Genomic DNA, 26,013 nt, shown 5'->3' with positions numbered 1-26,013 from the left:
CAGGAAAAAAATGTGAGTTGTCAAAACGTTGAACGATGATAAATTTAACATGAAGACACATTCAACTTATCTGCAACTTAATTTAAACAAACAATTAAATTTTGAAAGACGCATTGAAGTTACATGGTGAAAAATATGCAACTTAATGATTTTGTTTCGTGTTTGCAACATGAAGTGTAATATTCTTAGTGTTTGTTTGTTTCCAAATGTCAAACAAGTAGGGTAAAGTGCCCAATAGTGGACCCCCAACCAATAGTGGACACTCAAGCCATTTTTGCAGTATTACAGCACAATGTAAACAATTTGCTTTGAAATTCCATCGGGAGAACCTACCTTACAGTTCTATGATTTGATTACATGCATTGGAAATGCTATGGAAAGTAAAATTAGATGATTTTTTACAATTCTATAAAAAATGAACACGAGACTGTCCATTATAGGAATATTTTGCGGGGTCCATAATAGGGAAGCAGAACAACTCAAAACGGAACAATCAAATGAAGTGTCGACTATAGGGAAGCAATTTCCTATTATGGACCCCCAGGGGGTCTACTATAGGGCGAATTCAGTCAGACTTTAAAATGTAAATTTTAACGAATAACGTCGTGTATTTGAGTGTTTTATGTATGTATCGTGAAGAGGGGATGCAGAACTTGTTATTAGATATCAAAAAGAATCAATATGTTGAAAATATCTTCTCCTTTTGACAGGAAGAGCAAAATTCCGCTACAATTAGAACGTTTTTGACATCTTGATGCAATTTTTTCGTACTTTGATGTTTTTTCAACGCCTTTAATGAAACTGAATAGGAACAAGCAGCTTTTAGGAAGATTTTGCGTGTGCTACTTGGGTAGAGAAGTGGGAGGCGTCGTCCTCTTATAGAAGAGGGTCACACCAGTACTGGGAGTAACACGGCCCTGCCCCCCAGTAAATTACATTCCAGTCTGCATATCTGTGGATGGAGGTACAATCGTACAGTACAAGGGTATACCCCGTTAGGCATAAGTACGTTAGGCATAATGGACGTCAGGCATAACGGACGATAGGCATTTTTTTCTATTCCTTGTTAGGTATCTTCATCACTGAGACCAGTTTATTGATCTATTGTGATACATTCCGCTTTTTTTTTAGCTGAGCCATAATGATGTATCACTATTATTATTAGAGATCGTCATCGAATGACTAGGAACATTATCCCAGTTCGGTACTACAGTTCTCATGAAATGCAATACCAGAAACCCAATATAAATGGACTGATGATCCCATAGGAATTGATACGTCTATTCCTGGACCAGTTACTCCTGCTCCGTATAAAAAAAATAATCGATCACGAATCGATTTGGGTCGTAATGTGGTCAAATGAATAACCCCAATAAGAATATTTACATTGCAAAGGGTTTATAACGGTGTTTAATAAGAGCAACATTTTTCTGATCGAAATCTATGATGGCCATATTGGAAATGGAGAACCATCCTCAAGTCAGTGAAATTTATCACTGGAATTTATGATTAGACGGTGTTTTCGTCGCAAAAAGACACGTTTTTGGTAAAGGATATAAAAAACAAACATATCTGGGTGTAATATCAATTAGTTTAGTGAAGATTTATGTTATTGATATTATAATAATTTTAAATTCATTGCCCAAAACTATATTATTTTGCGGGCGCGTAGTGCTTAATCTCATTTTTGCACTAGCTTTCACCATAAAATCGACCTCGCACCTCGTTTCCATGAAAGTATATTGGAGAAAAAACTTAAAAAAGTATTATTTTGTAATCATCCTCATCATAATTTTCATCAACAATTTAGTTTGTTATTATTTGTTTGCAAGATTTTGTTTTTTTTTTCAAAGCAAATTTTTGACAGCTGCCGCAGCCAAATTCCCTTTTTTTGCGGGCGGCTTGAAACGGATTTTTATATACTCTTATAAGAGGTTTATAGTGGTAATCTAGAGAGGGCCACTTGGACATATCTTACTCTTATAGTGATCATCAGAAGGTAATCCTGTAGTAATGGGTTTTATTGTCAGTTCTTGTAATTCGATCTTGAAAACCATTTCTAGAGCGGCATAAAACTTGAAATGTTACTTGGGATAGCTCCCAGTTTGTTTTTCTGGGATCTCTTATATTTTGAATGAGTTGCTGACCAGCCTCATATTCAAATAGAATTTGCTTGTGATCAAATAGAGATATTTTTCATCTGATACATGCCAATTTTTAATTTTTCCGAGATTCTTGGACTACAAAGTGTTAAATCCAGAACAGAACCTGTCTAATTGCGTTGCGTAATAAATGATGGCGCATCTCCCCTATAACATATATCAATTTCTTTATTGGTAATGTAGTTTAGAAGGTACTCACCCCTGTTATTGATGTCCGAGCTGGCCCATATTGTATGAGGAGCATTGGCATCGCAACCAAATATGAACGCCTTATTCCTTGATTTGCAGAATGAAACAAACACTGCTACTTCGAGTAGAGGCACATCCGCCAAGTCAAGAAGCAACATATACTTCTTCCTTCCCATGAGTTGTAGGAGTTTCCATCAACACAGCAACGATGTCTCTTTTTATAAATTCTGTTATTGGAATGTTTTTTTTTTTTGCCATTCACTAAAATTGTAGCTCTAGGAGCTACAATTGATCGTAAATTAACTAAAGACATTGTAGGAATTTCTAATATCCTATTGTAGTTTGTCCATGGCTTCCGCATAAGAGCAATATCTAGTTTGCTCTTCGTGAATCTTCTACAAAGTACGGCAGTTGCTCTTTTCGCGTAATGAAGATTCACTTACACGAAATTTACATTATTTTTATTGTTACTTTATTGTTGTTGAACTGGAGGTTGTACTTTGCCGCTTATGTTGGGATTTAATTTCTTTCCAGCTCTGGCTTTGCGGCCTCCTTCACTTGAATTTCTTTCCAGTTGGATTCTTCAATCTTTGTATCCTGGTTTCGATCCTTTTTCTGGCGGTGTATCAGTACAAATCTGATTCCCGACTGTATTTGTAGTGTGGCCGGAGGTTTCTTGGGTTGGGTTGTGCTTGCGCTTTTAACCCCACTAGGTCCTGGGATCTCATCAGTTTGATCTACGATCATCCTTTCATCGCCAATGCCAACGTGGGTTCATTCAGAGTTGCAATCATTCCAATTCTCTGGTCTTTCGCTACCATCCAAATGATTTCTGTTTTGGACTTTTTCCTAATGTGGGCATTTCCAAATATGAAATCTAAAATGAATTCACGCTTCTTGATCGAGTTCAAGGAAACTCCATCGACAGTGTAGATGAGCTCAACATTGTAGGATCGGTAACGGGTAGCCGTTACCTAAATGAAAAGGGATTGCAGATATTTGAATTATTAAAATGTAATCTAATCATAGTAGTCGTGGAATACATTCGCTCTCTTCTGAAGTTGTATTAATAGAATTCAGTCGTGTTTTATTGAACAGTCCGAAATATAACATTGGCGACGATAGGAAAAATCAGCGAAAAAAAGGTGTGCTTCGGAAAGGCTAATTAACGATAGGAAAAATCAGCGGAAAAAGGTGTGCTTCGGAAAGGCTAATTAAGAATTGTGAAAAATTCAAGATTTACTGTATATAACAAGTGATTGGAGGTAAGTGAAAAAAAAACTATATTCAGAAGCGATGCCACGTGTTTCGCTTAAATAAAACGATGGATGGAAAAAGCTGTTAAAAAAAAAAGCAGGACAGGATATAAGAGCATAAAATGTTTAAAAAAAATTACGTGATAAAATAGTGAGGAACTTGTGAGATTTTAATTTATCATCATTTAAAATTAGCGTCACAAAAAAAAAAAGAAAAATAAATTGCTTGATACTTCCTCACGATACTCTTCACATGTTACCATGACAACCCTGGTGGTAGTAACGGAACATGAGAGTTCGTTTTTTTTGCATTGGGTTCTGATTGAAATGGGGTATTTGGAATCCTATTGGAACGCCAATTGACAGTTGTTCTTTGTTATGATTGGAAATGGGAAGAACAGTTAATAACAGAGTGTGTAATGGAAAGGAATTTATGAAATCATAGACGAAAATAATAATTGTGTGCGGTGAGTAAGTGAAAATTCGTTGAAAAAGAGTAAACGTGTTGAGGCAACTGTGTGCCAATTGGAGAAGCAACTGTGTGCTGCTGGGAATGATGGCAAGAGTGTGCCAGTGAAAAACAAAATAAAAAAAAAAGAGGCAACCGTGTGCCATTAGAATACGGAATAGCAACCGTGTGCTAAATGTGATAGCAACTGTGTGCTCTGAAAAAAAGGGTGAGTAGGCAGTCATAACATGATATCAAATAAAAGGAGTATTCATGCTTGGTTTATGTTACCGAAATGTTTTGTTATTGACTAATTGCTGAAACGGACTTCTGTGTCCAGTTGTGATAATGATCAGATGAAAATTCTTATTAGAATTTAGGATTGGAGAGAAAAACTGATGTTCCGTTAACTTTGATCACTGTCGTGTGGGAATATCAAGCTGAACTAACGGAATTTGATGAATGGGTTTTGATAAAATATTTTAAGACAATGAGCTTATTCCATCCATTCGTTTTTAAATTGGCATCAAATGCTATATCTTGAATGTTTAATCAGGATGGATTCGATGCATCGCGTGCGGCCGTTTAACTTCGTTGCGGATAGGTCACAACTACCTACCGCTTGGCAAAAATGGAAGCGTGAATTGGAGCGATATTTCGATGCAAGCGGCATCATTTCTCAGTGGGAAAAGCGTTCCCAAATGCTTCATTTGGCGGGTCCGGAGGTACAGGAAGTGTTCGACCATTTGCCAGGCGTAGATGAGTTTCCGCTTGTTTTGGCGGACCCTCCTTACTACGATGTAGCGATTCGACGTCTTGATGAGCATTTTGAACCGATGCGTAGGAGGAATTATGAACGCCATTTGTTCCGACAAGTAATTCAAAAGGAAAGCGAAAGGTTTGCGGATTTTATTCTTCGTTTGCGCATTCAAGCGAAACGTTGTGAGTTTGATCGGTATGATGCTCGAGAAGGTGATGATAGAATCATCGAACAAGTTGTTGAAGGCTGTAAATCTTCCGAACTTCGTCGACAAATATTGGCTAGGGATATGTCTTTGGAGGAAATCGCGATTCTCGGAGCGACATTAGCAGATGTGCAGCAGCAGGTGAAAGAAATGAATCGCGTTCCTGCTGCATTTGAGCCGGTAGGCAATATCTTTAGCTAATAGTTGATAGGTATTTACATGTATATCTCATGAATTTTCAGCAGAACCTGAATGAGGTTTCTATGCGCGCAACTGGTAAGAAGTTTTTCGCGAAGGTCAATCGCTCAGAGCAGAGTTTTGGCAGACCGGGTAAAGGCACAGTAGGAGCTTGTTTTGCGTGTGGTCAAAGGGGTCATTGGAAAGGAGATTTAATCTGTCGGGCTAAGAATGCGAAGTGTATTAAGTGCAATGAAGTTGGTCATTTTGCAAATCGTTGTCTCAAGCGACCAAGCAATAGTCTGTACAATGGTCCATCAAATTTTAAAGCTAAGAGGGTTCGAATGATCGAAGAATCTGAGCTACCAGCGGACGAAATTTTTTATGCAATGGGGAAGAATGTTTTTGAATTCGACATAGGTGGCGTAAAAATCCCGATGATTATTGATTCCGGTGCCGATGCCAATATTGTTACGGAAGAAACATGGGTGAAGATGAACCATTTGGGAATTGAGTTTTCCGAATACACACACGAGGTAGATCGTAAACTAGTAGCGTATGCGACCAACAAGCCAATCGAGATTCTAGGAGTGTTCAGCGCGGTTGTTAGAGCAGGAGAGAAGCAAGCGGATGCGAGGTTCTACATTGCACAGCAGGGGCAACGTAATTTACTCGGCGACAAGACAGCAAAACAATTAGGAGTACTGAAGGTTGGTTTCGACGTCGCGTCAGTAAATGATGCCGAATCGGCCGGTTTTCCGAAGGTTAAGGGTGTCGTTGTTGAGATTCCCATTAACGAATCTGTCCAACCAGTACAGCAAGGGTACAGACGAGCGCCGATTGCTTTGGAAGGGAAAATTTTTGATAAACTGAAGTCACTACTGGATAAGGACATAATAGAAAAGGTTCATGGTCCATCGGCGTGGGTTTCCCCGATGGTGCCAATAGTGAAGAACTCCGGCGAAGTAAGAATCTGCGTGGATATGAGACGTGCCAATCAGGCTATCCTTCGAGAGTCGCATCCACTACCACTCATTGAAGAAATGTTAGGAGGTTTAGGAGGGGCCAAAAAGTTTACTAAACTGGACGTCAAGGAGGCCTATCATCAACTTGAACTTTCGGAAAAATCACGATCAATAACAACTTTCATTACAAAGTATGGCCTATTCAGGTAGGTTAAATAGCAACAGTAACAATAATGAACTGAACCAACAAATAATAAACCACAAATACTCCAAACACTTCTCAATTATTTTTTAGATATAAGCGCGTTATGTTCGGAATTTCATGTGCTCCGGAACTTTTTCAAAAGGTTATGGACACAATTTTGGCCGGATTGGAAGGTGTTGTAGTTTATTTGGACGATATTTTGCTTTTTGGTGGTACGCAGGAAGAACACGACAAGCGTCTGGAAGCCTTGATGAAAAGATTGAATGAATATGGGGTCCATCTGAACTTGGAGAAATGTGTGTTCAACGTTGATAGGCTTGAATTTCTCGGCCATGAACTGTCACCTCAAGGAATAAAACCAATACAGAGTCGCGTGTTGGCAATTCAGCAGTTTCGGGAACCAGCTAACGCTGCGGAACTGAGAAGTTTTCTTGGTTTGGTTACATACGTGGGTCGTTTTATTCCCCATTTAGCGACCAAATCTGATCCTCTTCGCGTGTTGTTAAGAGCAGGAAACAAATTTGTTTGGACAAAAGTCAGCAATCAGCGTTTGAGGACATAAAACGAGCGATCTGTAATATAAGTCATCTGGGATTTTTCGATCCCCGAGACAAAACGATCTTGACTGCAGATGCCAGTCCATCAGGTCTTGGTGCAGATTTACTTCAAGAAAATGCCAATGGTTCAAAGTGGATTATTGCCTATATGCTAGCAAATCGCTAAACGAATTGGAGCGCAAGTATTTTCAAACCGAAAAGGAAGCTTTAGCTTTGGTTTGGGCAGTCGATAGGTTTAATTTATATCTACAGGGAAATCGTTTCAAATTAATAACCGACTGTAAACCTTTGCTATTTTTGTTTAGTCCTCGATCCAAGCCATGTGCACGGTTAGAACGGTGGGTCCTGAGACTACAGTCTTACAGTTATGAGATAGTTCATGAACCTGGAAGCACTAACTTGGCCGACGCACTATCCAGACTGTCACAAGCAGATAATTCTCATTTTGACAATGATAATGAAAATTACGTACAATTTTTAACCAAGGCTTCGTCACCAGTTGCTATAAAGGTCGAAGAAATCAAATCCAAATCAAAAGACGATGAAGTAATCCGTGATGTCGTATTAGCGCTTAACGGAGAATGTTTAACGGAACGTGCAAAGTCATTCAAGCCTTATATGACGGAATTGTGCGTATCAGAAGACGTGTTGTTAAGGGGAGAGAGGATCGTCATTCCACACTCTCTACAGGATCGCATTCTAAATCTGGCACATGAAGGACATCCTGGTATTGTCGTAATGAAACGGCGCTTGCGACAAAAAGTCTGGTGGCCCATTATGGATAAACAAGTTGAAATATTTGTCAAAAGCTGCAAAGAATGTACCCTGGTATCCTCTTTATCTCCGCCGGAGCCATTGATTCGAACTAAAATGCCGGATAAACCATGGACCCACATCGCTATTGACTTTATGGGACCACTTCCTTCCGGCCATAACTTGTTGGTTCTTGTTGACTACTTTAGTCGCTTCATTGAAGTAGTTATCATGCGAGAAATAACAGCAAAGCTAACGATTCAAGCACTACATGAAACATTTTGCCGTTATGGAATACCGGAAACAATGAAGACAGATAATGGTCCGCAGTTCGTGAGTGAAGCAATGGATCAGTTCTGTGAAGAATTTGGAATTAATTTAATGAAAACCTCGCTATATTGGCCTCAAGCTAATGGAGAAGTGGAGAGCTAATAGGGCACTCAAAAAGCGACTTCAAATCAGTCAAGAAATGTCAAATCCCGATTGGAAATGGGATCTTAGAATGTACCTTTTAATGTATAATTCCACACCGCACTCCACCACTGGAGTAGCTCCATCGGCGTTAATGTTTGGAAGGGTTCTCCGTGACAAACTTCCCGAAATGCGTACGTTAGGAACCAAGTTGGTAGAGGACGTAATGGACCGCGACCGTGAAAAGAAGCTGAAAGAGGCAGAGTATGCAGACAAACGCAGACATGCCCAACCGAGTCAAATTGAAGCAGGGAACACAGTGATTGCTAAGCGTATGATTAAGGCCAATAAGTTATCCAGTAATTTCAGTCCCGAAGAATTAGAAGTGCTGTATCGGACTGGTTCCGATGTTGCAGTAAGATCAAAAGAGTCTGGAAGAATTCTACATCGGAACGTGTCTCACCTTAAACCTGTTGTATCTGGTTATCATACAACGGACCAAGGCAGTAGCAGTGCTCAAGAAACTACTGAAGATTCGGAAGCAATATCAAGCAACCAAGCAGCTCCGGAAACAACATTAGGAGATTCAAGTTCAGAAACAGTAGTTCTCAAACAGAGACCTCAACGAGCTCTTCGGCAGCCTAGGTATTTAAATGATTTTCAAGTGAATATTGTTCGAAACATGAAGGAAAAGGAAGGAATGTAGGATCGGTAACGGGTAGCCGTTACCTAAATGAAAAGGGATTGCAGATATTTGAATTATTAAAATGTAATCTAATCATAGTAGTCGTGGAATACATTCGCTCTCTTCTGAAGTTGTATTAATAGAATTCAGTCGTGTTTTATTGAACAGTCCGAAATATAACAAACATGCTTTTGGTTTCTTAAGTTGCGCTGCAGTATCCTCCACGCTTCAACGATCAAACCATCATTTTGGCTTTCCAAGAGCGTCGGAATCTCTTCATTACTGTCTTCTGCACTCCACGGAAAAAAGCCAATTAATATCTCCGGTCGCGGGATATCCTTTTCATCTACCGCCGAATGTTCTGCCCCTATCCAGGGAGTTTTGCTTGTTATTATGTTCTTCAACCGATCTGCAGTTTGTTGATTTTTACATACAATGATTAAATAACCAGACTTGAATACGCAGGAACCAAACTTCGGTTTCAGCGATTCTTTACGTTGTCCCGTTACTTTTGCTAGGACAGCTTTTTGTGTAGCAACCAGTTGTTCTGTCAGTTGTGAGCTCAACATTCGGATATCCTTTTGGTAGGACGCCTAGCTTCACGCAATTGGCCACATCTCTGTACGATGGTTTGATCCTATTCTCATGTTCAGTCCGACCCAAGCGGATACATTCGGATAAGAGGGGATGTTTTGGCTTAATCAGCTTGCATTTTAAGTAATTTTTTGTATGGTGGGAGCGCAAAAGTGAACTTTGAAGTTCCGTTAAGGTGCTTGAAACTCAATGTGAACCAAAAGTGAACCAATTGGTTCGGTTAGGAACAAATTTAAGTAAAATCTGAACTTTTGGTTGCTTGGGGATGGACTGAGTTTCCGGATCGAATTTCATCTATGCGATGTTGGACGGAGTTATTTCTTGTCGAAGGGTTTCTTGAGCCCTGGTTTTGACGAGCTGTTTTTGCGGGTGTTGGATTGCCGCTCGTATTTGATCCGTTCAAGTCAGAGTTCCTTGAGCGTTTGCTAAGATCAGATTTTTTAAACGGCAATTGGACAAGTTGAAGGGCTTCCATTCGACTATACCCACTATCCACAGACAAACAGACATAACACATTGAACATTCACTCATGAAATTCATCGTCGTACACACCCTAACGACATCTGTTGTTTTCACTAAGTTGGGCAAACTACGAACCAGATGGCGGTAGTGAGCAAACGTCAAACTCGAGCAAATCTGATGCGCACGCCACGAGTGATCGATAGGCCAACTAATGAGAATTTAAATTGACCAGTAAATCAGTGAATGATGAGGATTTCACAAGTGTTATGTCTGTTTCCCTGTGCACTATCCATTAGTTTCTTCAAACGTTTCTGACCTACGCCACTAAGTTTTTTTTCGGATTTGCCGCCTGTTTTCAGCAGGAGCTACACTGCCGTAATCTGGAAAAGTGACGTAACAGCCATTTTACAACATGCATGTTTTCCATTTTTCTGTTAAAGAGCTCGATGAGTAGTACTCGTTAACACCATTTTTGGAAAATGGCGTATACGTCACTTTTTCAGATTACGGCAGTACATTGCTTCGCGTTTTCAGTTGTTCGAGAGCAATAGTTGGTGGAGACGACAGAACAGCCTATGACATAAACAAGGCAAAATTATGCCTAACGTACTTATGCCCAACGTCGCGGACCCGCCCTGCCCATTGATAAGCAGCCGGAATGTGGCCCGGCTGGCTATGCTCGCAAGAAGAGTGATGAGCTCCTCTTTGAACCCGAGCAACGACATGGTACCGAACAAAAACGAATGGCATACCCGATCGAAGGTGTTCTAAAGATCAAAACTGACAACCTTACCGGTGCGACTGTGGCTAAGAGAGCGGGCAATCCGATCTTCGAGAACGAAAGTAGCTTGCAAATTATTGCGCTGTGAGTTCTAACATTTCTGTCTGTCGCTCGAAATTATGTATGGCCTCGCATAACTCTAGTCGGTTTTTGTGGTTTTGAGACAGCAATTTGTATTCGTTTTTGAGCAGCAATGTGGGCCAGTGTGCTTCGGCTGTTGCCAGTCGGCTGCTGGACTGTTTCGCTCCACCTTTGGCAGCTCCGACGAAGTGCTGGTGGATTTGATCGGCCGAAGGGTTTTGTCGTATATGAATGGGAATTTGGGAGATATTTGAAAGGATTGATTTTATGTCAGGATGATCCATGGGAATTACGAGGCAGAAATTTGCGTGGACTAGAAAGGATTTGTAATAGGGAATGGATTCTATCTCCTTGATGTGCCTTTTGAGTAACAAAAACGACAAAGCCAGGCAAAGGAAAGGTGTTTTTTTCGATTTCACTGCTCCTGATAACAATTCGAAACACGTTGACTTTCATAGAGACATTTATGGGGTTGTAGTTCTTCCACTCTCAGTCACGTATAGTTGAAGTAAAAATGAAAAAATATAGTTTGACTCAACACTTATTATACCTGTCTAGCTTAATTGTAATTTTTCATTTCCAGACTGTATCAATCGCAAAACGATTCACCTTGCTGCACGAGGAATTCGCCGATTACATTTTGCAGCGGATGCGCCTAACAGTGGCCGGAGGAATTCCTGTGAATCCTCCTATTTGGTGGCTCGATCCCGACGACGAGGTAGCACTGAAGATCAGTGATGGTAGGCTCTATTTTGGCGATTGGTCAAATGCAAATTACTGATGCAGCGCGTGTCCTTCATTTCAGAATATCTCCTGGGCGAGGACATTCTGGTGGCTCCGGTTTTGACGGAATTCGCCACCAAACGGGACATTTACCTACCGAAAGGTACCTGGCGCGATGGAAACACGAACCAGGTGTATGAAGGAGGCCGATGGTTGCGAGACCATTTGGCACCAATGGATACGTTACCATACTTCATCAAGACTACGTTCCAAATGCGATAAGTGGCGAGATAGTTTGACAGTTGTATATAGTGATAGTTAGGAAAGGACTTCGGAGAGCTTTTGTAATATAAAGATTCTACATACCTTTTTGTGTAACTGATCGATGTAAACGTTATATTATTGATATTTTAGTTAGATTGTCTTTCAATGTTTAGTACTAATCCTTTCCCGATGATTTCAAAGTCTCTTATGAGAGCTTCCTTATTCAATTCAAGGGTTTCCTTTTGTGTAAGTATACGACCATTAATGTTGCTAGTCTGTAAATAATCAAATCGTAAGAATAAATTTAGAATTTCGCGATGCACTGCAGTTTTAAAGTAGTTTCATTACCGTGAAAGCCTTTTCTTCGAGAGCATCTGGTCTCCATAGGACTGCAATTCGATCGCCATCACAATGGTCGTAGAAAAACACGGCAAAGTTTCGATATCCTTCTCTAAGCTCCTGGAGGTAAAATTGCACGGGGTTGAATCCAGCCGCTGGATTTTTCGTTTCTTCTTCTATCAGCTGTTCCCTCTTGGCTTTGGTATAGTGCTCCACACTGGTTATACCCGATGCAGGGATGATAGTAGAATCCAAGTGGATGATCAAGTCGTACCCTTCATATGATGGCAGGTAGAAAATCTGCAAATATTTCTTTCGTTAAAAAAATGCAATCGTACAAACGGGCGACTAAACTCACATGAACCTTATTCCGAATAGTATAGATGTCACTTCCAATTATATCTACTACATTTTTCGCCAGGAATACCACCCGATTCAAAACCTCTAGGCTGGGCGCACGCTTAGCGAACAACCCATACTTCTCGGAGTCGCAAGACGTAACGATTGCCAATGGTGGAAAACTATCTCGCTTATCAATGAACTGCTTCTCTAACTCCTCTAGCTTTTCCTCCGATATTTCGTCGTTAAAGTTAAGAAACACCAGCTCCTTGTTCCAATCCGTATTGGCCAAATATTCCAAGAATCGCAAAAATCCGGCTTGCGGTTGTAGGGTGGGATTCTGTTTCAGATACAGCGACGCTACGATTAACTCCGTACACTCGTCAGGCCACAGGAACGGATCGATCAGCTGCGAGTAGAGCCATCGTTTGGCCATGGCTGCGACCGAGCCGAACGAAAAGTACTGCTGGTGGAGGCCGTGCAGGATACTGGTCAATTTCGGAAGAATCGTGGCTTGCATTTCTAGCTGGACGCTTTTGTCCGAATCGCGGTACAGTTTCGTAACTTTGTTCTCCGAGAGATATTCACGTTGAAGGGTGATCTCTCGCTGGTGAATGATGTGCAGCCGGAAGAGGAATTTTTCTAGATTGAAAAAAAAAATGAAATATACTCATCACGTTTTCTAATTTTTAAAGTACTATTTGAAAGCGGTGATGAGCAACATGAAGTACAATGATCAGCCAGGACCGTACTTACCGTACATAACGTCGAGGTAGTCGAAACAAGCCTGCGGAACAAGCTCTGCGCTCGCTCCAGCGTACGTCCGGATACATTCGGCAATGCGCAAATAGAAGGCAGCCTTCAACTTTCTAATCGCATCCAACTGATCAGGCCACTTTCCGCTAGACTCCAACTGGATCGTCGCGTTTACAACATGTGACGAGAGGAACATCAACTGCCCATTAACTAACAGTGCCTTCGCTGTCGGACTCGGTGGATCTGGATCGCTATAACGAAACACCGCATCGGTACCGGTTAACGCGTTGATCGTCAACGGGAGTCCATCCAAGTTTTTTACGATTTTACTGAAGTTATCAAATGCCCGGATACATGCCAACGAGCGTTCCTCAACCGTTTCATGTAACTCACTTTCTAACGGCTTGACCGAAACCTCGAACTGCTGCGCTAGATAGGTTAGTTTTATTTCCGGAAGATCAAAATGTGCATTCAGCAAATATAGCGCAATTTTCTTGCAAATAAGTCGCTTTTCTCCGATTGGATCTGAGCTCGTCCCCCAAACGACAGATTCCGTAATGGAACCATCTTTAAAACGACGTAACTCAGACTTACCGCGCCAAAATTCGCGGAATTCATCGGATGCAGCCTTATCGATTGCTTCTGGACCTTTGTCCAGCACGGAGAACGCTTCATGGGGATTGAGTTGAATACCGAATGTTAATGAGAGATCCGCTGTGCCCTGAACCACGATCGGTACAATCAACGAAGCCCGTGATCCAAGTCCTCTTTTCAACAGCTGATGGACCATTTTACGGAAATGAGCATATGTGTTGCCGAAGAAGTTCAGCTTATCTTCGTCAGAGCCAAAGGTGTCCACAGCGGATCGTATCAGATCGGGTTTCCCAATGCTCAATATGTGATCGTACTGCGTATGAGGAGGGTATTTACTGAGGAACAACGGAATGAAGCTGTTGTCTTTTTGATTATCCAGTAAATTGATTGCTGCTGCAGCTTCCTGCTTCACACGTCGGTATAAATCTCCGGACAGATTTTCGCAGATGTTTAAAATCCCAGATGCATCAAGAAATACGACTTCACACGTCTGACGATGCAGCTGTAGATCGGCACTCGATTCCATAGTGATTCCCTCTGTATCCCAATGACTATTGGCAAGCTGATTCCAGAATAATCTCATAATCTGGTAACTGCTCATGCTACTATAGATTTTACGCGTCTGTATCAAGTACGCGATGTAGAATGTCGCCAGTGAACCATCAAAGCCATAGTAACCTGCATCGAAGCCTCGTTGGTGAATCCACACTTTCAGCAAGATGATAGCTTGGCGAACCTGTTCGGCCTGGAGAATGCTGTCCAATATTTCTTGATTCTTCAGCAATCGTATATCACACAAAATAGACGAGTTGTAGTGCGGAGTGGGGCACAGTTCTGATGTCACCTCCTTTTCAATCAAAGCTGGTCGAACGTTATTTTTATCTGGAAGAAATCTGATAAAAGAAATGTGGATCTTTTTAGCAGAGATTATAAAACTATTTTTCGAAATGTTTGTCATTTGGCCTAATGCCATTTGCTCAAATAATTTGAAAAATCCTTCACATTATGTGAAGAGAAAAGTGCAAGCACTGAGTTTCAGGGACATAGTATTTAGACGTGTGGAAAAATATTAAGAAATGTAAAAGTGGAGCAGTACAAGCAAGGATTGAAGAATTCGTTCTCAACTGATAATGAACGACGCTTATCGTAAACAAACCTCTCTTAATCATACAAGCGATGAAAACAAATGTGAAGGAAATATAATATGAGAAGCAGCCAAAAAAGTTATGATAAAACGCTTTTTTTTCGCCCAATTGCCAAATCTTGGGGACCAACATTTTTCTCGCACAACTTTATAAAACAAGTAAAAACACTTCATCAGCACCGGTATCCCTACAACTGAAGCTTTTTTAAAATGGTTTCTGGTTAGTTATTTGAGGTCATTTATTCATCCCTACTTTTTTAAGGGTAATTAATCATGGAGTATTATATTCCCCAAATATATCCCAATCTACTGGTGGAATGGGACGATCTCAATGATGAAGCAATGAAGCAACATTCCAGGAGAATCTGTGCCAAGTTGCAAGAGTACATAAATGAAGGAAACTTCCCGGATCGCTGAAAGCGACAAAAAGTGGTACTGCTGCCGAAGCCGAATAAGCCACCTGAGCATTTATCGGCATTCAGGCCTATTTTTCTGCTAGACACAGGGTTGTCCTTGAGAGGGTTATCCGTAACAGGCTGGCGAACTACACAGAATGCGAAAACAGATGATCAAGGGTGCGGTTTGAGCTTCGCAAGAGTAGGTCCACAACTGACGCAATCCGGATAGTCGTCGAAGCAGCCAAGAAGCAAAAGAGTAGATGAAATCGCTACTGCGCAGTGGCCAGCGTGGCCTTAGGGCCACATAAGTTTTTTCAGCGCCACGTGCACGCAGATTGAAAGGGCCGATGTCCACGTAGCTGTTTTAAGCAGGATGCGCGCCGCGTCCACGCAAGGTATCCGTCATCAATTGGAGTAATGCACACTAGGGTGCCAATGAAATGTATGGGATTTTTTTCGATGCCAAATGAAACACACGAGGGACAGGGACTGAAGAGAATATGTTTCGGCCCATACCGATGAAAGCGGTCTGCGTCATAGTAGTAATGGCTCCCATAATTGTACTGTTGAAAGACTGTGAATGCCATAGACTATCTATAGACCAGCAGTTCTCAACCTGGGGTACTTAGTACCCCTTGGGGTTTCGCCGGCCCCATGGACACCTCGGACAAAAATGCGTAATGGAGGATGTATAATAATTCCAATTTCAAAAGCGGAATCTGCTTTGTTCGTGCCCAGCCACGCAATCCAGCGCCATTAAATGAAAGAAGAGCATTCGCTGCTTCTTTCAGTGGAGTTGGATTGCGTGGGTGAGCTTAAGTGAACCCACCAGCGACGTGAGAAAAGCAGTTTAGCAGTTTACAAAAGCAGTTTCGCCCTTTTGAAATGTTGGTGCCGAATTGTTGATTTTTTTATGCTGAAACTTAATACGTGCATAATATGCATGGTGATTGGATCTCCAGTAGTCTTGCGAGCAAAGGATTGTCAATCCGAAGATGGCGAGTTCGATTCTCGGTCCGGTCTAGGATGTTTTTGGATTGGGAACATTCTCGACTCCCTGGACATAGTGTATCCATTGTACTTGCCACACAAGATAGGTACATACTCATGCAATGGCGGACATAGAAAAGCTTTCAATTTAATAACTAAGGAAATGCTAATAGAATACTAAGTTGAATAGCAGGCCAAGTTCCAGTTGGAATGTAGAGCCATTGAAGAAGAAGAATAAGATGCATGGTGATCAGTAAATCAAAGCCTAGTAAAACATGCCTACCACAACCAACACAGGAATCTATATCATTTAGTCTAATGACATTTGATCGAAAGAACATAACGTCGAATGGACATATGGTCGAAGGGACATTTAATCGAAAATGATTTTTAATCACTAGAGACGTGGGACACTACGTCGAATTGACATGTGGTCAAATGGACATTTAGTCGAAATCAAATTTTAGAATAAAGAATCTTCGTACATTTGGTCGAATGGACATTTGACCGAAATCGGATTTTCGAATGAATAATCTTGATACATTTAGCCGAATAACGGTCCATAGAATGGATATTTGAAAGAAATGAACTTCAGTCAATAATAATTAAAAAAAAATAATTATTTATTGCGCTATTTAAAAAAATACAGTCGCGATTCGCTGGTTGGGCCACGACCTCGGCCCAACTAACGAATTCGGTTTTTTAGTTGGGCCAACTGACAGCCATTTGAACACGTGTATTTCGACCTGAACATCACAAATGATGTCCAGTGACGCCCAAACCCGTTTTCCGTGTTTACATTGAATTTTGACATACGGTTGCTTTTTAGTTGGGCCATGGCCCAACCAGCGGAGGCCCAACTAAAAAGTGACCCAAGTATTAAAATCCCAACCAGCGAATCCCGACTGTAGCATAATTTTTACTACAATGCATGCCAAAGAATGAACCCCTCTAAACAACAACGATGAATGAGGAACGTAAGCCTTTTTTCAAGAGGCTCGGAAGCATCCTTACAAGAGGCTCGGAAACTCTCTTTAAAAAGGCTGGGAAGCCTTCCTTTCATGAGGTACGTAAGCCTCCTTTCAAGAGGCTCGGAAGCCTCATTCCAAGAGACTCGGAAGCCTTTTTTTTTCAAGAGACTTGAAAGCCTCCTTTCAAAAGACTCGAGTTCGAAAACCTTTATTCGTTGACGCGTTTATTCGACCAAAAATAGTCTTTTTCTGCTAAAAATCTAGCCAAAATTTTTTGCTGGGAACCCTCATTACAAAAGATTCGGAAGCCTCATTTCAAGAGGCTCGGAAGCCTCCTTTTAATAGGCTACCAAAGACTACAAAGAACGACCGGTGCTCGAGACATTTCGTGAAACGATTCGATGGGTAAGTGGCAAGGAGTAGCATTGCGCATCCCGAATCGAATCACTCGATTCGTACATTTTGCTCTCGTTTCGAGAAAACTGCGTCATTATGTATTTCGTTCGATTTCATTCAGTCACCTTACAAGATTTCGAATGGTGTGTGGAAAGCTATAAAGATGACGATAGTTTTTCATTCAACTTGAGTCGTTTTCCAGTGTGTTATTGAGGGTCTGTCTCATTTGGAGAATTAAACTGAAATTAAACTTAAAAGTGACATTGCAATAATTATCAAATAACCCTGCTCGCAGAGCAAGATTACTTTTGACAGATATCGAATCATTTAGCATCGATGTCTTATTGGAATTGCTGGGTAGCACCAGCCATTCTTATGACTGGGTTATTTGCTAATTTTTGAACTGTCACTTTTAAGTTTAATTCTCCAAATGAGACAGAGCCTGAGAATCCAAAAGGCCAGAACATCTCGATATTCTTGTACCTCCTCGAGCATACTCGAAAGCCGCAATGCCAAACACGTTTGACTCGATAGAATTTCGTTCGAATCGAGATGCGCGATACCGCCCCATGTAGCGGCGACAGTAGGAACACGGGACACGGGACACGACACGGGAGGGAAAGTTCCATAAACGAAAAGCAGAAGAAAAGAGACTGCATATATACTACGAAAACACAACCAAAACATCAGACCCGTTAGCTCATTCTGAACCTGTCGTCGTGGGTGGACAAGAAGCACAGATAAATCAACTTGTACCCGACTCATTTTATGTTCGACCATCAAGGCTCAAGGTCACGTAATCAAAAAATAATAATTAAGACAGTATTAAATACTTCATACGACAAATTCAAATCTGTTATCAAATTTCAGGAACTTCTTCCCAATACTTCCTATCCTCGTGTTTGATTAAAGGTAATATAGTTCGCAGTAGAGCGTTTTGCCTTTCTCGTACAACTAAGTTGTACCGAAAGGCTATCATTTCACTCCGAAAACGAACTTTTTATAGAAGCCTCTGAGATCCATAGTATTATATACCAATCGACTCAGCTCGACGAGCTGAGCAAATGTCTGTCTGTCTGTGTGTATGTATGTGTGTGTGTGTGTATGTGTGTGTGTATGTGTGTGTATGTGTGTGTGTATGTGTGTGTGTGTGTGTGTGTGTGTGTGTGTGTGTGTGTGTGTGTGTGTGTGTGTGTGTGTGTGTGTGTGTGTGTGTGTGTGTGTGTGTGTGTGTGTGTGTGTGTGTGTGTGTGTGTGTGTGTGTGTGTGTGTGTGTGTGCACAAAAGCTATAAAAAACATTAGACAACTTTTCGTATAGTAATCCTTAACCGATTTTCTCGCAACAAGTTTCATTCGACAGGGGACAAAGCCTTGTTGATCACTATTGAATTTTATAACGATCGGTCATTGCGTTTTAAAGTTATGAAGAAAATGGTACATTGAACCATATAAACCCCATATAAGGTTGGTGTCTTAACTAAATACGAGAAAGGCACCACCAACGCTAGGTGGATTAATCTGGGTTTTTCTTTTCAATTTTATACAGACCCGATTCACTGGTTGGGCCACGACCTCGACCCAACTAACGAATATTCGGTTTTTTAGTTGGGTCAACTGACAGCCATTTAAACACGTGTGTTTCGACTTGAACATCACAAATGATGTCTAGTGCCGCCCAATCTCGTTTTCCGTGTTTACATTGAATTTTGACAGATGGTTGCTTTTCAGTTGGGCCATGACCCAACCAGCGGAGGCCCAACTAAAAAGTGACCCAAGTATTAAAATCCCAACCAGCGAATCTCGACTGTACCACAGTTAGATGATCCTCTCCAGATTGAATTTGTTAGCAAGAACGACTCGTTGTTGCTTTTTCGAAAGCAAATTGCAGCTGTCGATTTCACCGTTAGTTCCCCAAGTAGCACATGCAACATTATGATATTAGAAAAATAATGAAATAGGTTGTTAATGAGTTATAGTTAGGATTTGTGGTGACTAAAAGTATTATATTAGTGATAAAACAGTCCCCAATATTCTTCTTATAAACATTATCACCAATGTTTTAGTTTAACCCAATAAAAACATTTGGTTTCTTATTGCCATAACTGCCACTTATTAACAACTCGTTAATATCATAGGAATAATTGGTAAGGTACATTCAAGTAATTTTGAAACCTTGTTAAAACAGTTGAAATTGCCAAACAAGTACATATTACATTTATTTCACTGGTTTATAATCGTTTGATGAACTGAGTTCAAAGCACAGATTTCGCTTAATAAATAGCACTTAAAAGCACATAAAAAGTAATCCAGAAGTTGATGAGAAATTTTATTTCATCCTGAAAGATGTATGCATCCTCATCCTGAATAGGATGCTGGTGAAAATGGTATCTGGTCGGCACCGCTTCCATTCCTTGTTCACCTGAGAATTAACCAGCAGTCGGATAAACATACTTATAATAAAACTTATTAGCTGTCTTACTTACCATAAACGTATCTGATAAACAAGTTAATTTCTTCCTGCTTCACCGTGGTTGGACTAAAAAAAATATTTTCAGCTGTCGATATGTTATTGTTGGCGACAAACTCTAATATAACTTATTTACTACCATCAATCATAGCTGTCATCGTTCGACTGTTATTTATCAGTGTCTCTCAATATTTATATAAAACATAACAAAATAAATATCAGAAGGCACAAATAGGGCTCCCATATGCAGAGAAATGTGCATAAATGAGAAAAAACATAAATGATTATAATTTCATCATGTGTATTGTTTTAAACAATCTGCAACAAGCTTTATTCTTTGCTTAAAAAAGTTGAAACTTTCCCTCTAATTGATACTTTTAACCACATATTTAAGTTAGTTCTCCAATATACAAGTTCCAAAAGCACAAATTGCAATTGCATTGCAAATACCTAGTTTTAGGTTCCTTACAATGATGCTCAAAATAATATTTGGTAGGCATAGTAGCAGAAAGAAATATTCCTAGTTCTTTCACAATTTCTGACGATTGATGCTTCATAGTTCTTTCCGTGCATATATGTTGGTGGGAATTCAATCATTGCTTGTGGTTTATTGAAAAGCAAGAAGTGTCGATTCGTAGTAACGTCCAATCTGCAATAGTTATGTTAGGTTATATCATTTTAATAACACCTGCACTATGAGTTCGACAAATGTGGTCAGATTTAAATGCAGTCACCTTTGGGAAAAATGGAGAACAAACAATGTTTTTTAAATAACTCCGGGATGGAATTGGGACGATTTTCAATAGCTAAGTACAAAAAAGTGTGTCCCAGATTTTTTGTTCACACACATACATACATACACACATACAGATATCACCTCAATTGGTCGAGCTAAGTCGATTGGTATATTAAACTATGGGTCTCCACGCCTTCTATCGAAATTTCGTTTTGGAGTGATCCTACAGCTTTTACATATACTTAGAACTGAATGGAAACTTGTTTTTTTAACAACAAGTTTCTTTATATATTTACTATTATAGACTGATAGTTTGCATATGGCATAGCATGTTTGAATTATCGTATTCTTATTTTTCAAGTTTCAAATAGCTCCTTTGCAGTATTAAAATTGTTTATAAAGACCACCTTTGAATCCAGCTAGATCACTCAAACATTTTCTATCGTGTATTTGGCAACCCTAGACATGGAGACTGGTAGCCAATATGGCTTTACGATTTGAATCAAAATTATAAAATTCAATGCGTCAGTATAATGATTTCCAAGTAGCGCTTGAAAAATACAGGTCTAGAATGTTCAAGTTTGTCATAAATTTAAAACCGCAGAACAAAACTATATTATAGAAACACAGAATTTAAATCATAAACATGTATATTGTTTGTAGTTATTTTCATGAATAATTCAAAACAGACATTGTTTTCAAAGCTTCGATGTTGTGTGTTACTGCAGATTAAGATCCATTTCCATGATTGTTTTATATTGGTTATACATATGTTTCAAAAATTAACCAAATAAAACTTCAATATGTTTTATATAGACTACACCTCTTGTGCTTTTTTCGTTTTAAAAAAGTTATACAGAAGTGCCTAAGCCAATCTTCAGGCATTCAGGTTTGTAATAAATAGATCTAGTAAACCTATGTATGATTACGAGTGTTGCTTGGGAAGATCCATTTCGATGATTGTTTTATATTGGTTACACATATGTTTCAAAAATTAACCAAATAAAACTTCAATATGTTTTATATAGACTCCACCTCTTGCGCTTTTTTCGTTTTAAAAAAGTTATACAGAAGTGCCTAAGCCAATCTTCAGGCATTCAGGTTTGTAATAAATAGATCTAGTAAACCTATGTATGATTACGAGTGTTGCTTGGGTCGAACTTCATTACTGTACTGGAACATCAACGATCCCCTCTTAGCCTTCGGTCCGATTCGCGAATTAAAATCAAATTAAACTTAAAGGTGACAGTTCGGAGATTATGAAATCCCCCACTCATAAGAATGGCTGGTGTTAAAGGCAGCCTCACACCTCGGGAATTTGGTCGGCGGATTTTTTCCCATGCATTTTTGCATATGCGATGTTTTCGGGATTTGGGCACGGAAAATCAAAATCCCGGCCCCATTTAAAATGCACGGGGACCAAAATCCGGAGGAAAATTTTCCCCAGGTGTAAGGTGGCCTTAAGGTAGCCTCACACCTCGGGAATTTGGTTCACGGATTTTTTCCCATGTGTTTTTGCATATGCGATGTTTTCGGAATTTGGGCACGGAAAATAAAAATCCCGGCCCCCTTTAAAATACACGGGGACCAAATTCCGGCGGAAAAATTTTCCCGAGGTGTAAGTCAGCCTTTAAGCCCTTCTTACACCTCGGGAATTTGATCCGCGGATTTTTTCCCCATGTGTTTTTGCATATGCGATGTTTTCGGGATTTGAGCACGGAAAATAAAAATCCCGGCCCCATTTAAAATGCACGGGGACCAAAATCTGGCGGAAAATTTTCCTGAGGTGTAAGGCAGCCTTTACCCAGATCAACAAATTATTGAACTGTCATCTTTAAGTTCAATTTGATTTTAATTCGTGAATCGGATCAAAGCCTTAATGACAACTTTCCTAATGTCATCGATGTACGGACGAGGAGTGCAATTTTTTAGTGTATATTGTGAAACATTCAACGAAGGCGGAAGCAAATCATTTGACATCAGTCCTAGAACATCGGTTCTTTTCTTCGCATTTGAAACTGCTGTCTGAAAATCATCCATAGTTATAACAGGTGTTCTTCGCCGCATGCGAGCTTCTACGGCTGCATGAAAGTGTGACCCATTTTTTTTTTCAAATCACTCAGAGACTGAGTGAAATTGTATTGCCGTGTGTACCGTAGTTTTCTGTGAAACGGGTGTGTACCGTGGTTTTCTCATTATACTTGTGACACATATATGATACCAATATCACTGTACAGCATAAAATCATATGTCTGTCACCCGGAATCACGCTGGTATCACGATAGCACGATGATTTCCGTACCCTGCCCTGCGACCGTTGTAATGTACGAAACAGAACATAATTTGTTGTTTTGAAATGTCAAATACGCCGTTTGACATATGAAATAAAAACAAACATTTGCAAGCTGATTGAGTAAAATTCGTTTTTCTGCAATTCCGGATGATATTTTTCACAACATTGGCAAAATAATTATTCGTAAGCCCATTATTTGCTACAATTACGCGCTGAAGATGTCTTCCTATTGATTTTGCCAGTTCTTGTGTTGTTCCCGGGAAAGATCTACCGTCACTTTTGCATGATATTCAATGGTTTGAGTTCTGTATCGTGTGATTTCGAACATTTTGTTCAAAGATCCCATGGGTTTTAATTGGAATGAGGTCTAAGGATTGGGAAGGATGCGGGCTCTTTGATTTGCCATTAGTCAGAATCTACTTTTTTAAATGGGAAGAATGTTTTGTACCGTTGTTTTGGACAAATTCAAAATTAGATCTGTAGTGTTTGGAGAGGGAGGGAGGAGAGGAGAGGAGGATCTCGTGGAGGTGAGAGTGGAGTGCAGATATAAACGGTAGTCAGCGCGAAGTAAATAAGTGTTTGAAAAACCTGGAGTTCCGTGTCCGAATAAACCTGTTAGGGGTCGTACACTAACGTAAGCACTTTGGGGGAAAGGGGGGGTCTGCCATTTTCTTACGTTCCATATAAATAAAAAAATATTTGTATGGGAAAAATCTTACATGGGGGTAGGGGGGTTGTAAAACATCCTTACAGGATCTATGACCCAATTGAACAATGCTGGCTTTATACTTCAAAATGTTCAAATGAGTTAAACGATCAGTGCCGTTTGCACTGAAGTCGCCCCAAACCATAGAATAGAGTGAATAACATCCGCAGAAATAATTGCCTTGCGGAATATTTGCAAGAACTCGCATATTTCTGCTAAAATACCTATACGAAGAATTAGAAACCAATGACGTTTTCATATCGATGAATGAACTGCTGACGCGAATTCATAATTTGTTAAAAAATATGGATAAATATTGTGCAATACTTATAAAAACCATAGTAACAGTTTATGATTTCTATATATTTTGATGAAAAATATAGTTTTGGAAAGCTGTAGAATTAGTTTCAAAACAAGCTGACAAATAGATACAACGGTGGAAAGAAAAGATGTGTGTCATCTTGTCACTGTACGCGTACAGCGTGATACGAAAATCATTGTGCGGAAATCATATGTCTGTCGATAGTATTAAATGCTTGCCTTAGCAGGAAATCACCTTTCAATGTTTGTTTACAAAATAAGTTACGCCCAAATCGCAAATCAGTCCCGTTGTCAGTTTATTCACATTGGCTTCCGAGAAACATGTCGCGATATCTTTTGCACTCCAGTTAATCCAATAGAGGTAATAAACTATAGAGGACGATTGTCGCTGCAGTTCCCTTTGTTTTCGTTCCCAAACATGTTGGGTACCTATCTGTCAAAATGTACTGATTTTTCCTTCGTTGACATTTAGTGCCCTATCCTCGCCAGCAAAAGATGTTTCGCCAGTGACGACAGCGACAATCTTCCTCTATAGTTTATTACCTCTATTGTTAATCCAGTCCGCCTTTTACACCGGTGAAAGTTCCGAGGACGACATCCCTTGCGAGGAAGTTTACAGCATCAACCCTCAGGAGTGTCACCCGAGTACCAGCTCCATTCGAAGTGAGGGCGATTTTGTAGAATTCAAAGAGCAAGATTTATGCCCTATGTATATGGAAAACGAAAGGCTTCGAATATCAGTAGAAGATTATGTAGATTGTGATGGTAGCTTTTTCGATGATTCGGTGGATCCAATCACCAGGAAACGTAAACGTGGATGCAAATTTTATACTATAATAAGCAACGCCATCAAAGAATGGCATGTTACTGATATGAGATCATTCGTATAAATGCACAAAAATACCACATATAGTCAAACCTCCATGAGTCGATATTGAAGAGACCATCGACTAATGGAAATATCGAGATGTGGTAGAGAATATCTTTGGAAAGCTGTTTGAAGGGACCATCGCAGTAACCCATTAAATATTTTTTAATTTGACACACCTTGCCTCCATTAGTAGATATCGAGTCATAGAACATTGACTCATGGAGGTTTGACTGTATAAACGTAACATTACGAAAATCTTAATGATAATAATAATTGATTTTTTTTAATTTGTTGATCTCATTGAATATATAATATATTATAGTGTGGATGTGTTTTATTAGTAACTTTTTTTTTATGTCTTTATTAACGAGACTTGCAGCCCTAGGCTAGCTCATCTCGGGCTGTTTAAACTTTTGAAATTACTCGTGAAGAGTCATTATTGGAAGTGAACATTAAATCGTCATTTTCTCGACTGCGTGTTTTTGCAAACGTTACAATTATGCGATCATAGGCAGTGTTGGTATTCACTCAGTTGCGTAGAGGTTCGGTTTTTCTGAATGTAGCGACGGATCGACATTCTGTTGGCTAATCTTGATAGTGGTGCATGCGTACAGCTTGTGAGGCCGTCTGAAGTGGCTGAATGTTTTCGATTATCACAGATTGGTTCCGGGGAAGTTCCGCCGTCGAATAGCATCTAGTCGGAGTAGGCTAGATCCACTGCCGGCGACTAAGCCGAGCAGATCGCGACGCGTAATGATACCGGTTTCGGGTTCTTGAAGCCCATCAAACCGGACGCTATGCTGCATCCGGAATCTTTGGACCAACTTCGGCACTCAACCGGTTTCTCGTTAAAGTGAGAAAAAGCTTCAGACTTGCTCGTTGAGCTATGAATATGCGAACCTGGTGAAATATTTACGAAAGAAGCTTCCACAGACACGGGTTGTCAGGGAATTTTAGGGAATCTCTCGCCGCAGAGGGACTTCCCGTGGGAAGTAGGATAGATCCGGTGACT

General features: G+C 40.1%; 2 protein-coding genes across 3 annotated transcripts in view; one reads left to right on the top strand and one right to left on the bottom strand.

The window, feature by feature from the left end:
• LOC134223660 (myogenesis-regulating glycosidase-like) overlaps nt 1-11,706 on the top strand; it is a 56,839-nt gene extending 45,133 nt beyond the window's left edge. For both annotated transcript variants that reach the window (XM_062702847.1, XM_062702846.1), the window contains 2 exons: nt 11,276-11,432; nt 11,498-11,706. In XM_062702847.1, the coding sequence (XP_062558831.1) occupies nt 11,276-11,432; nt 11,498-11,697 (357 nt within the window). In that variant the 3' untranslated portion in view covers nt 11,698-11,706. The remainder of the gene's footprint in view (nt 1-11,275; nt 11,433-11,497) is intronic.
• Nucleotides 11,707-11,782: 76 nt separating this feature from the next.
• Nucleotides 11,783-26,013, bottom strand: part of LOC134223659 (nucleolar protein 6) — a 29,311-nt gene continuing 15,080 nt past the window's right edge. The window contains exons 3-6 of the mRNA XM_062702845.1: nt 13,114-14,600; nt 12,377-12,999; nt 12,028-12,318; nt 11,783-11,954 (exon numbers count right to left, since the gene is read on the bottom strand). Coding sequence (XP_062558829.1) covers nt 11,826-11,954; nt 12,028-12,318; nt 12,377-12,999; nt 13,114-14,600 — 2,530 coding nt within the window. The 3' untranslated portion in view covers nt 11,783-11,825. The remainder of the gene's footprint in view (nt 11,955-12,027; nt 12,319-12,376; nt 13,000-13,113; nt 14,601-26,013) is intronic.

The sequence above is a fragment of the Armigeres subalbatus genome, chromosome 3 (genome assembly GCF_024139115.2).
Source record: "Armigeres subalbatus isolate Guangzhou_Male chromosome 3, GZ_Asu_2, whole genome shotgun sequence".
Classification (NCBI taxonomy): domain Eukaryota; kingdom Metazoa; phylum Arthropoda; class Insecta; order Diptera; family Culicidae; genus Armigeres; species Armigeres subalbatus.
The sequence above is the reverse complement of the archived record's forward strand: the minus strand, read 5'-3'. Positions and strand labels throughout refer to the sequence as shown.